Below are 11075 nucleotides of genomic sequence, written 5' to 3'. Positions count from 1 at the left end.
CAAGCAAGTATAATTCTCCAGTTTTTGTTTTTTGCTTGTAGAAAAGGATCGTAGATCCAAAATGTAAAAAAGATTTTTACGTTTCCTGTATTAAGAGAAAAGTTTTCAGATTCTTTTCAGATCAATTTTAAACATTAATTCTCAGATATCAGATCATAATTTGGGTCAGTTTCTTTTAAAATGTTTCCTATATTTATCCAAATTCAGTAAGTTAAATAAAAGCTGATTTGGATGCTTTTCAGTAAGAATCTCTGAAAAAACCTGGTTCTATTTATTAGAAGAACTTGGCAGTAAAAAGTTTAAAACTTTGTAACATTTTCAATTATAATAAAATTACTTTGGCAATAATTTTACCCTTATTTAAAATATAAAAAGTCAACCACCTGCTCTGCACAGGCTACATTCTTAAACTGCAGTTGGGACCGCACAAGCTGAGTCAAAGGGCCACAATTGGCCCCCGGGCCACACCTTGGACACCCCTGCTTTAAAGATGATTTAACCTGTTTGCAGGATTATCTGATCTGCTGTGTGTGAATCACTCAGGAGTTTTTTATTCTCACATTTTTTATCTTGTCCTGGAGCCACTTGGAGTCTGGCTTGATGCACTGCGGCAAACCGCTGCCAGTGAGGATCCTACGGAGACACAAACAGGACATTTTGACTAATAAATAACATATTTAATGTGATGAAATTTTATTTTACCTCTGCCAGCTGAACTGGGGACGTACCAAACAGACTAAAACAGCCAATTCAAGCATTTTCAAGGTAAGATTTCAAACCTTTCCAAAAGTTTGGAGATAAAAACATAAATTAACTAAAAAAGACAGTTTCAACTCAATATTCTATACGAGTTATTACTAATATTAATATGTTGTGTTAATATATTTTACAATAAGGACAAGGTAAACTTAAATATAACAACAGTTTATGTTTTGAAATGTTTCTTTTTCACAAGAGACAACAACTCAACACTAACACTAAAACATCTCCCAATATTAATAACTTTGTACAAAATATAAGATGATCAATAACTCATAAATAGAATACTTATCAATCATATTTATTTATTATTCTAGTTACTAGAATAATAAATATTAAGTCCAAACAATGCCACCAAATCTTAAGATGCTCAAATGCTAAAAAAAAAAAAAACTTATAAAAAAAATCTAAAAAATGCTTTTACTAATTTTTTGGCATTTAGCAAATAGAAATAATTTTGGTAATTCTCTAAAATATTAAAGTTTAGTCTGATTTAACTTCAGATGATGAGAAAATGTATTTTTATCAGGCGTCTTTAAACATCTGATTTTAACTTTAAACATTTTCCAAATTTGACATTTTAATGAAATGTTCGATTGAATTTTATTACAAAACTATTCAGTTTGAGCATCAAACTTCCAAGGACTTGAAAACCTTTCCAAACCTTGAAAACATCAAACTGAAACTCAAGGATTTTAACAAACCTGTGATTAAATATAATTAGCATGAATGCGTTAGCATTTAACTCTTTACTCTGAAATTAATTTAATGGTTAAACATTGTTGTTAAAACCTTCTTCTGTATTTTCTGTATGTAATTTAATGAATGTAATGATGTAGAACAGTGGATGGATGGTGCTCCTGCTGGGAGAGGAGAAAATTAGGTGGAAGGATGAACTTGTTTTGTATTTGCTGTGCTTACAAAAAGAAGTGTTTGTGGCAGGCTTTTCCTGCTCTTTGTTCGAAACACTTGAAGTTTTCCACGTTTGCCTTCTCTGAGCCCTTCAGGCAGCAGGGTGGACAGACCAAACATTTCACTCCAGACGACGACCCTGAAAAAACAAGGAACAAAAATAAATTTAAATTATTTCTGATCAGAACAGGTGTAAAAATAACTGTTTATCATAAAACATGTCCAGAAACATTCGTCTCAACTGCATATTGTAGATAAACAGAAAAAATAAAGTAAGAAACTCAGAAATGTTCAGATTAATCTCATACAATTTCTAGGAAAAATAAGGAAATTCCTGAGTTTTAAAAGTTAAAGATTTTCTAGAGAAAAAAAACTCAGGATTTTTCTAGAAAAATCTTGAAAATTTCTGAGTTTGAAAAGTTTAAACATTTCTAGAAAAAACTCTGAAATGTTCAGGATTAATCTCAGAAATTTTCATAAAAAATGTTCTGAGTTTCAAAAGTATGAAGTTATTGTAAATTTTCTGAGATTAATCTCTTTATTTCCTTGGTTTTTCTAGCAACTTTTCAAACTCAGAAATTTTGTTTTTTCTAGAAAATGTCTGAGTTTTTTGTGGAAATTATCTAAATGTGTCTACACTATAATGTTTCTGATTGTGAGTGAGACAGGCAGCTTTTAAAATAAATCAGTTTTAAAAGCTTAATTGATTTGTTTAAATTTCATTTTATAAACGGTTTGTTGAAAATCACCTGCAGAGTTTTCATTAAAGAACTGAAACATTTTTATTGACATTCATCATGGCTGCCATCATGGCTTCCTCTGGTGATTTACCGAGGCCACCCTGATTTTTAGCTCCCTCTGCTGGTTATCTGGGGTACTGCAAGACAATGTTATTTCCAGAAGAAATATGTTGATCAAATCAAACCAGAGGTGAATCATTTAGTTTGAAATGAGGCTTTTATGGAAAACCCCATCGATGTTTGTTTACGTAAATGAAATATGTAAAGAAGAAAAGAGTTGGTTAGAGGAGGGACTGCGGTTGGCAGGATGTAACGAAACGCTGCTTTTTATTCTGATTTACTGATAAAATATTTAGTGTTGCTTCACTTTGATGTACAAACCTTTTAAATTTGCTTGTAACTAAACATTGCATAATAATATAGTGTCAGTCCATATTATTTGTGAAAACTGCAGCAAATACTTCATAATTTGGTACATTTTTAACATCAATATTTTTAATTTCTTTTTCCTTTTCCTTTTGTTTTACATACAACATAAAACTTATTATTAAAGTGTAATTAATTCATCTTTTGGTTAAATTTATGGTAAAGTAAAATATTTCTCTCTTGATTCCTGCATTGTGTCTGTAGCTGAAGTGCAAACTTCTGCAATTTGTTGCAAAAACTGGTGCAAACGTTTTGCTCCTGCATTTATTTAGTGCAAACTTGTTGCTTTTTAAATCCAGTCCAGAAATAAGGAAAAGAAATTGATTGCATCAGGAATTTTCTTAATTTTTTATCTTAAAATAAAATAAATTCTTGGGATTCAAACCAACATTTTAATTATCTTTGCAATATTTTTAAAATAATTTTTATTGTGCGTGTTAGCTAAGCAATGCTTTGTGCATCCTCTTCCTTTATATTTTCCTCTCAATCATTTTGCTAATAATATTTTAAAGTGGATGTTTAATCAGTTCATATTTACCTGCACTGAGGAGTCCTGATACATGGTAATGTAAATATGAGTAAATATGAGATTGGAATGAATAAAAAGTGGTTTTAGCTGTAAACGTGTCAGCAGAGGGAGAACTGTTAGTTATTCTGCTTAAAGAACATCAAAAAAATGTAAAAACTTTACTGCTGTGTCTTAAAACTCTAAATTAGTCAAAAGTGAAATGTTTTGATGAAAAACCACTGGTTATTCATGGGGAATATTTAAATATTCACCCATCAGATGTCATAGATATGAGCTGTGGCTAAAAAAGGTAGACAAACCAACTTTTTTAAATGTACGTTACCTGCAGATAAAGTGAGGACGATCCAAACCGTCAAGATGGGCAGAAACATTTTCCCCTGATGGTGAAAGTCTGTTTGTTTGGGATCTGAAGCCGACCGGATCTCTGCTGGGAACGAACTGCAGCCGTTGCTCCCTGTGACCTTTAACCGTGGTGTAGAGATGAAACGCCGGCGACTTAATGAAGGTTTCTAAAGAAATGCCTGTGGATGCACATAGACCTCCAACATGAACCACGTTACCAAACCACAGTCTGACAGCCTTCATGCAACTCTCAGCATTAGTTCACCTAAAAGTTTCCACTGGTCAGATCATGTCAGAGATAACGCTGCAGAACAGAGTCTGATGAAAAAAACGGTTTCAACCTCAGAGGAGGAGCTTTTCTTCTGACAGACATGAAAACATGAGCAGCTACAAACACAAAAGAGGTTCCAACAGTTGAAGAAATGAGTTTTTCTTCACAGTTTGTTTCTGTTAAATCAACAATTCAAAAGCTACAAAAGGCCTTAAAATGAGGCGTTTAGTCAGGTGTTCTGGGGAAGGATGCAACAGAAAATGTAACGTTTTAGAGAAGAACCTGACTTCACACAGATGTTTCCAAAAGGCTTTTTGGAAGGGAAAAGTGTTAGCCACTGACAAATTCAAGATGGCCGCCATGGTTTTCAAGGTTAAATTTATGTTGATCTAAAACTACCAATATTTATTACAGATAAATACTTTTGGTGTCAAATCAAACCTAATTGGGCCCACAGAAACCATATTCACTGACAATTTTTGTATTTTCAAGATGGCTACCATGGCTGTTATGGAAACGTAATTTTCGCACTAAAATTGCCCATGAGCTAAATTATGGAAAACCAGTTCATATGTTAAATGTTTTTTATCCATTTTATTGGCGACATACAGACAGGAGGAGCTGCTCCCACAGAACAGCAGCCAGTGCAGTTAGCGGGAGGTTGGTGAATCCCAGGTGAGGCTCGGATCGCTGCTGCCTCACCGGCTTCACTTCCCAGCATTTGAACGGAAAAATGAGAAAATTCAACGATTTTGAAGAAAAAAATATCAAAATTGGTTAAGCTGAATGAAAAATAAATACTTTACAGTGCAAACCACAGGGTGAAAATAGCAATATACATTATTTTATCATTATATTTTTCCGTTATGACAGGAGAGGCTCCGCCCCACTTGCCTCCCCTGACCGCACGTCACTGAACACAGAAACCAGATCAACATGATAACCAGCTCACCGCTACGAGCTAACGGGTCAGAACCACAGGCCCCGCCCCCAAAACACCAGCTGTAATTCATCCAATCATCCATCACACGCCGCTGGAAGCTCCGCCCCCTTTCAGGTCCATCATCTCTCCATGTTTTCATGGTCCAATAAGCAGCAGAACCACTGAATCCAGCACCGATAGAAAAACCTACAGGACTCCGATAGTAGCCGCGGCTCCATAGACATAATATAAGCATAGACGCCTCATGGACCGCTCCGGCGCAGGAAATACGGCGGCCATCTTGGAGCGGTATACCCTCCTACTTTGCTCAATCAAAACAACAGAAGATGCCTCAGGACTGAGGGATATTGTTGTTCTGGTCGATGGATTATTGATGTGAGGGCTCCACAGACAACATTTCACAAGTAAGATGGACATATTATTGTGTATATATTGTGATTAGAATATTACTCAGTGAATCATTCAGCTTCATGTTATAACTGCATGGAGGCTGTTTGTTGCGACTTATACTTTAATTCATAAACTAACCTGGTTTTAATTAAGCTCCATATGACAGAGAGACTTTGATATTGTGAGGTTGTTGTTCTAACTCGTTCATCAATGTTTTTATCTTCAACATATGTTTGCAGTCTAACTAAGCAAATGAAGATGAAAGATGAAGCCATAGAGATTGGGTGTTAGAAACTTAAAGACTTTTCTCTCTCAGAAGCAGCTCTGACTCCACCAGATCACCAACCAGCTCTGAGGATGAACCTCCACATCGTCTTTATGATGTAAGTTTGTTTTTTCAATGAGGAGCTAGCTACATTTTCAACAACAAAATCTTCTGTTACCAACACTAAGTGCTTAATAAACATGATTTGATTTAAAGGTAACTGGAAAGAATTTATCTCCTTGTTAATCTAACATTTATCTTTCTTTTTTTATTTGTTGTTGACTTTCAGGGCCCTGTGATGGACTGGTGACCTGTCCAGGATGAACCCTGCCTCTCATCTGATGGCTGCTAGAGATGGGCACCACCAGCCCCCCTCACCACCCTGCAAGGATCAGCATGTTCAGATCATGGATGGAAAGATTTTAAGGTAGTTTGTCTCCTTAAGTCCACACTTAAAACAGCTTCATAGTTAATGCCAACATCAACTGATTCTATGACATTGCTGACAATTTTTTTCTACTTCCAACATAAACAGGCAAAAAAGACACCCAGAAATGTTTTTCCACCCCAGGCATCCTTTCCCAATCATCATCAGTTCTTATGATGTCACATACATGGCGAGTCCACAACGTCTTGAAATTGTTTTTTTTTTTTGTTGCCATTTTTCTGTTCTCTTTAAATACAAATGCTTTCTCTGTTTAATTGCTCTATTGTTTTTTTTGTAGGTTCTGTAAGGTGCAGTGAACTGGAATGTTCTGTCGTTGATCCTCACTTTAATGTTTTATTGTCACACTTAAATTTTCATGTTCATGTGTTCACTTTTGATGTGTAAACTGATAAGTTATGTAAAGTTCATAAAGTTGTGAGTAAAATTGGACAATTTTAAAATGTCGGTAATAAAACAAAATATTGGAATTACCTTGGGCATCTTGTGTAATTAATCTTTCCATGTAATTTTAGCCTAAAACAGTGTAAGTACTGTAGTGTAGTTAAGCATGTCATGTACAAAATAGTTACGTAGGAATAAAGACTTTCACGAGTAATTAAAATTATAGTTTATCAATACCAGGAAATCAAAAATAAAAATTAAGTGTAATTTAAATACATTACTAATATATTAATAGTATATTTAAAATATATTTGAAGTATATTAAATATATATTTTTAATATAATTCTGAGACAGAATTATTACACTCAAAATATAACAATAAAGCTCTGAAATATTATATTTAAAAAGTATACTTTAAGCACACTATAAATACACTTGAAGTTGTTCCAAAAAAAAGTATGTATAGTATACTAAAATATATTATTAGTTGTAATTTAATACTATTTAAATACTACTAAAGTATATTAAGCACAAAATTAGTTGTTCCAAAATAGTACAGTTTAAGTACATCGATAAAAGTATACTAAAGTATGTTAAAATTTAGTATACTAAAGTATACTTTTTTTCACCTGGGTATGTTCTCATTCTCTCTTTTTCTCTCTAATCTCACAGCTGAATCACATGAACTTTGTGTTAATATTATATTATAAATGAAGCTACATTTGCAGTAAAACAGTGACATGTCAATTTGTTAGTAACTTAAACTAACCTGGTTTGTGTTTCACTAAGGCAGGATTATGAAATCCAGGATCAGAAATAAAACCGGGTTTGACAAAGCTCCATCATTTCATCACATTTTATCCGTTTCACAAAGACCAAACCAGCTGAGCAGGTGCAGCAATATCTATACAAGTTTAATTCAGGTGAATCTGCATCAATAGATTTCTTCATCAGATCAATGAGATCGATCATTCACTGATGGTACAGTAGATTAATTGTGTTCACCATCCCTCACACCAAACGAACAACATGTTGATGGAGGATGATGAGGAATTAAAGCCGATCAAACTCGATAAAAAAAACTGCTGCTACAATAGCGGCTCGATTAAATATGTAATTAGCCCAAACATACATTTTTAAACCAATGTAAAAAAAAAATCATAATACATGCTATTATTTATTATTTATCCAGAACAAACATGAACAACAGATTATATATAAGAACATTTGCAGTTTCTGGGAAGTATGGGGTTAAAATGTTGACAATATGCAAATAATTATACTAATAACTTAGAAGATCCTTCATTAGTTTCACCTACAGTTAACTTCCTGTTTGAGTTGTGATGCTTTTGTTTTGAAGGGACAATTTCTTGTTTAACTGTCGGTGTAAAAGCAGCTTAATGACAATCAAAAAGACAAAAGATAAAATATAATGGAGCTTATAAGATTGTAGCCACATGGATGAAGACAAAAGGTTTATTAATAATGTAAATAAGTATTTGTTTTAAATATTGTGTTTAATTCTGCATTATTTTAATTATATAACAAAACTAAGTTAATTTCCATTGTACATATTATTTAAAGTTACATTAAAATTCATCAGTAAAGTTTGTTATAACTAATTTGGCTGGACTTGATTACAAAACCTGAGTTTCTTTATGACCCATTTCTCTAATCCCTAAAAACTGCAACGGTCTATTAAAGGCCGTTATGTCAAACTTAGAACAGAGAAACCCAAAGAACAGGAAGATATCCACACTGATCCTTTTAAAATTGATAATATATTCTAACATACAAAAATATTAATGGAGCCGAGTTACAATTTCATCTTCATCCATCCAAAGAGAAAAACATCAGATACAAAATGACAGACAGGAGGAAATAAACAGGATGGAAACCATTCAGGTCAAAGGTCATCATGATCCAGTCAGAGTCTCTTTAGACTCAAACTGCTGCAGCTTCTGAGGATCAGCAGGAAACGGAGACGATTCTTTTCTTTACAGAGATCATCAGATCCTGCAGAGAGAAGAAAGAATCAGAGATCAGATCAGTGAGTTTCCAGCTTCTCTCCAGCAGCAGCAGTCAGTGACGCAGCACATCCAGTAGAAAGAGCAGCAGGGCCTTCAGTCGTGTTCAGAGCAGCTTCCTCTCTGCTCTCATCTTAACGTGTTGCAGTGAACACACTGAGCTCCAAGCTCACACACCTACACACACTTTCAGCATCCAGTCTGCAGCTTCCAGTCTCCACTGAGAAGCTGCAGCTTTACTGGGAACACTGGAGCTTTGATGGGAACTGGTTTAGTTCAACATGCTGACAGCAGATGGACTCACTGATAACATTTACTTACTTTACATCCTTTACAAAATGTTTCAGCTGCTGAACATCTGAATCTTTCAGGTTGTTTCCTCTAAGGTCCAGTTCAGTCAGATGTTGGTTGGACTTCAGAGCTGAGGCCAGAGAAGAACAGCTGATCTCTGACAACCTGCAGCGGATCAATCTGAATAAAGAATAAAAGATGTGAGCTGAAGCAACAGGATGCAGGTTAAAACTGAAATATGAACAAATTAATGATAAAAATGTAGAAAATTAATTTGACTGAATGTAAAAGAAACATGATGAACTGATGTTTAATATCTGATCCAGTAAAACTGGTTTATAGAGTCCAAACCAGCAGAACCAGAACATGTTATTATGACGTGTTGTTAGAATATTTCAGTCGGGCCTTCAGTGGTTCTGGTCGGGAATTAAAATGGTTCTGGTCGGGAATTAAAATGAACCAAAGTGAGCCATTAGAGCTGTTAATGAAGCTGCAGTGATTTAATGAAGCAGCTCATTTCCACAGTGACAGAAACCTGCTATTGAGAGGAACTGACTGATTTATCTGGAGGATCAACAGCTGCAATAATTACACTTCACTCATTCATAAACACATGAACACATGAGTGGAAACTGAACTGATTGATTTATCTGGAGGATCAACAGCTGCAATAATTACACTTCTGTAACCCCCTGGGTTCCCAGGAGTGTAAGTTACTGTTGTTTTAAAAAATAACATTTAATGTATGCAACTTCATATCTTAAAATAAGATATAATAATTTCCAAATATTTTGGTAGAAGATTGAAATGAGCAAGAGTTCATTAAAAAGAAAATAAACAGTTGGAGTAAAACTTCTGTTAAAATATTGTGTTCTGTCACTTTAAGAACGAACAATATTGGGTAGTTTGTATGTAATGTACAGCTCAATACGAGGTGTGACAGACTATAGTGCTGTGTATATTTTATTTGGTTGTTCTGCCTAAGGTCAGTTGCTATTGGGTGATTACACTTTACCTGAATTCTGATTGACTGGGGGGCGGGACTAATCTAAAGGACTGAGGGAGAGAAGAGGGAGACGATGAGGAGACTAGATGGAGAGTGCTAGAACTTTGGTGACCCGTTTTGGGGACAAAAACGTCTAAAAAATCCAACAACTCCGATGTGCACTAGCGCCAACGGACAGCTGAAGGACCAAGGAAGAAGCATTTGGTGAGCTGGATGCCGGACGTCTGCACAGGAGCCGGTGTGCAGACGGCTCACCGTCTGCATAACCGGTGTTATGCGTTTCTGGGCATAACACCGGTGGAGAGAGAGAGGCTAGCTACGCCTGTGCTGGGCCCGCTGTTTTGGACTTGGCTGCTTTTTCCTCCGCCTTTACCGAGAAAGGCGTGAATTAGTTACTGTTATCTGGAGAGACAGTCACCAGGACCTTATATAATAAACCAGTCACTGTGGATCGAGGACCAGCGGTGAGTGTCGTCAGAATCAGACCTGCAACGGGGGTTGATTGACTATAATGACATTTATTTTATTTTATGGTGGGCCCACTAATTAAAAACTGTCATTTATTTTAAAAGTATTTAGTTCAGACTAAAGGACTCCTATGTGTTCGGGACTGTTCAGAATAAGTCAATTTAGAACTCTTAAGCGTTTAAAAGACAGGGAAAGTCCCCATTTCTGAACCAGGTATTTGTCAAAGCCTGATGTGTTTTATTTGTATTTTCCTGATTAGTAGGAGGTTAAAGAACATACAAAAGGATAATACATGTTCCTTTAAGTTCTACTCATTCAGGCAGACATGAGGTCTGCTGGTGACCATATTTAGCTCGATGGTATATTTTCACATGTGGTCTACTTTAATTTGCATTCTGAAGTTTGATAAATAAATGCTTTACTTTTATAAAGTCTTATTCATGGGTCAGACATCTGCAGTTAACCAAGTTGAATGCTTTATAACAGTGGTTCATGGGAAATGTAGTAAAACCAGTTTCTTGGGATGTAACCGTAAATGGATAGAACCCAGAGTGCTAGATCTAGCCTTAGACACCAGGAAGCGCTACACTTCACTCATTCATAAACACATGAACACATGAGTGGAAACTGAACTGACTGATTTATCTGAGGATCAATAACCCAGTTTGATTATAAATTCCTGCTTCAAACCAAATGTTGACTTTTGTCTGTTTGAATTAAATCAGTTTATTGTTATTTTGCTCTATTTCCATTTACTTCATTCTGACTGTATGATCATCTTATTATTTTAATCAGGGCTGTTGTATTGATGTTTATCTGCTATTGATGGTTTATTGGTTGATTATTGGATCATGTGTCTAGAAATAAAGCTGCTCT

At 35.1% G+C, this 11075-nt stretch overlaps 2 protein-coding genes and 1 long non-coding RNA gene across 4 annotated transcripts in view; 1 reads left to right on the top strand and 2 right to left on the bottom strand.

The window, feature by feature from the left end:
- Nucleotides 1–484: 484 nt before the first annotated feature.
- LOC107837752 (uncharacterized) lies at nucleotides 485–5176 on the bottom strand. Of its 2 annotated transcripts, XM_016677989.1 has the most exons (4): nucleotides 4932–5176; nucleotides 3689–3887; nucleotides 1681–1810; nucleotides 485–633 (listed from the first exon to the last, which is right to left on the bottom strand). In XM_016677989.1, the coding sequence occupies exons 1-4, from the start codon at nucleotides 5155–5157 to the stop codon at nucleotides 496–498; spliced, it is 693 nt and encodes a 230-aa protein (XP_016533475.1). In that variant the 5' UTR covers nucleotides 5158–5176; the 3' UTR covers nucleotides 485–495. The 2 variants fall into 2 exon arrangements, with proteins under 2 accessions (XP_016533475.1, XP_016533476.1); XM_016677990.1 differs by lacking the exon at nucleotides 4932–5176 and having other exon boundaries at nucleotides 525–633; nucleotides 3689–4569.
- An 800-nt stretch (nucleotides 5177–5976) lies between these two features.
- On the top strand, nucleotides 5977–6409 carry LOC107837753 (uncharacterized). The gene is made up of 3 exons (XR_001663797.1): nucleotides 5977–6004; nucleotides 6113–6218; nucleotides 6303–6409. It is a non-coding gene; the product is annotated as an uncharacterized LOC107837753 (long non-coding RNA).
- A 1750-nt stretch (nucleotides 6410–8159) lies between these two features.
- Nucleotides 8160–11075, bottom strand: part of LOC103146948 (protein NLRC3-like) — a 9587-nt gene continuing 6671 nt past the window's right edge. Inside the window, exons 2-3 of the mRNA XM_016677991.1 lie at nucleotides 8756–8905; nucleotides 8160–8423 (exon numbers count right to left, since the gene is read on the bottom strand). Coding sequence (XP_016533477.1) covers nucleotides 8417–8423; nucleotides 8756–8905 — 157 coding nt within the window. The 3' untranslated portion in view covers nucleotides 8160–8416. The remainder of the gene's footprint in view (nucleotides 8424–8755; nucleotides 8906–11075) is intronic.

This window comes from Poecilia formosa, unplaced genomic scaffold, assembly GCF_000485575.1.
Source record: "Poecilia formosa unplaced genomic scaffold, Poecilia_formosa-5.1.2 Scaffold171, whole genome shotgun sequence".
Classification (NCBI taxonomy): domain Eukaryota; kingdom Metazoa; phylum Chordata; class Actinopteri; order Cyprinodontiformes; family Poeciliidae; genus Poecilia; species Poecilia formosa.
The sequence above is the reverse complement of the archived record's forward strand: the minus strand, read 5'-3'. Positions and strand labels throughout refer to the sequence as shown.

Excerpts from the sequence above, each read along its gene's own strand:
- LOC107837752 (XM_016677989.1), bottom strand. The coding sequence starts at position 5,157 with ATGCTTATATTATGTCTATGGAGCCGCGGCTACTATCGGAGTCCTGTA. Across the intron at positions 3,888-4,931 it reads TGACCCGTTAGCTCGTAGCG|GCATTTCTTTAGAAACCTTC; the intron begins GTGAGCTGGTTA and ends GTGCATCCACAG. Across the intron at positions 1,811-3,688 it reads CGTCCTCACTTTATCTGCAG|GGTCGTCGTCTGGAGTGAAA; the intron begins GTAACGTACATT and ends TTGTTTTTTCAG.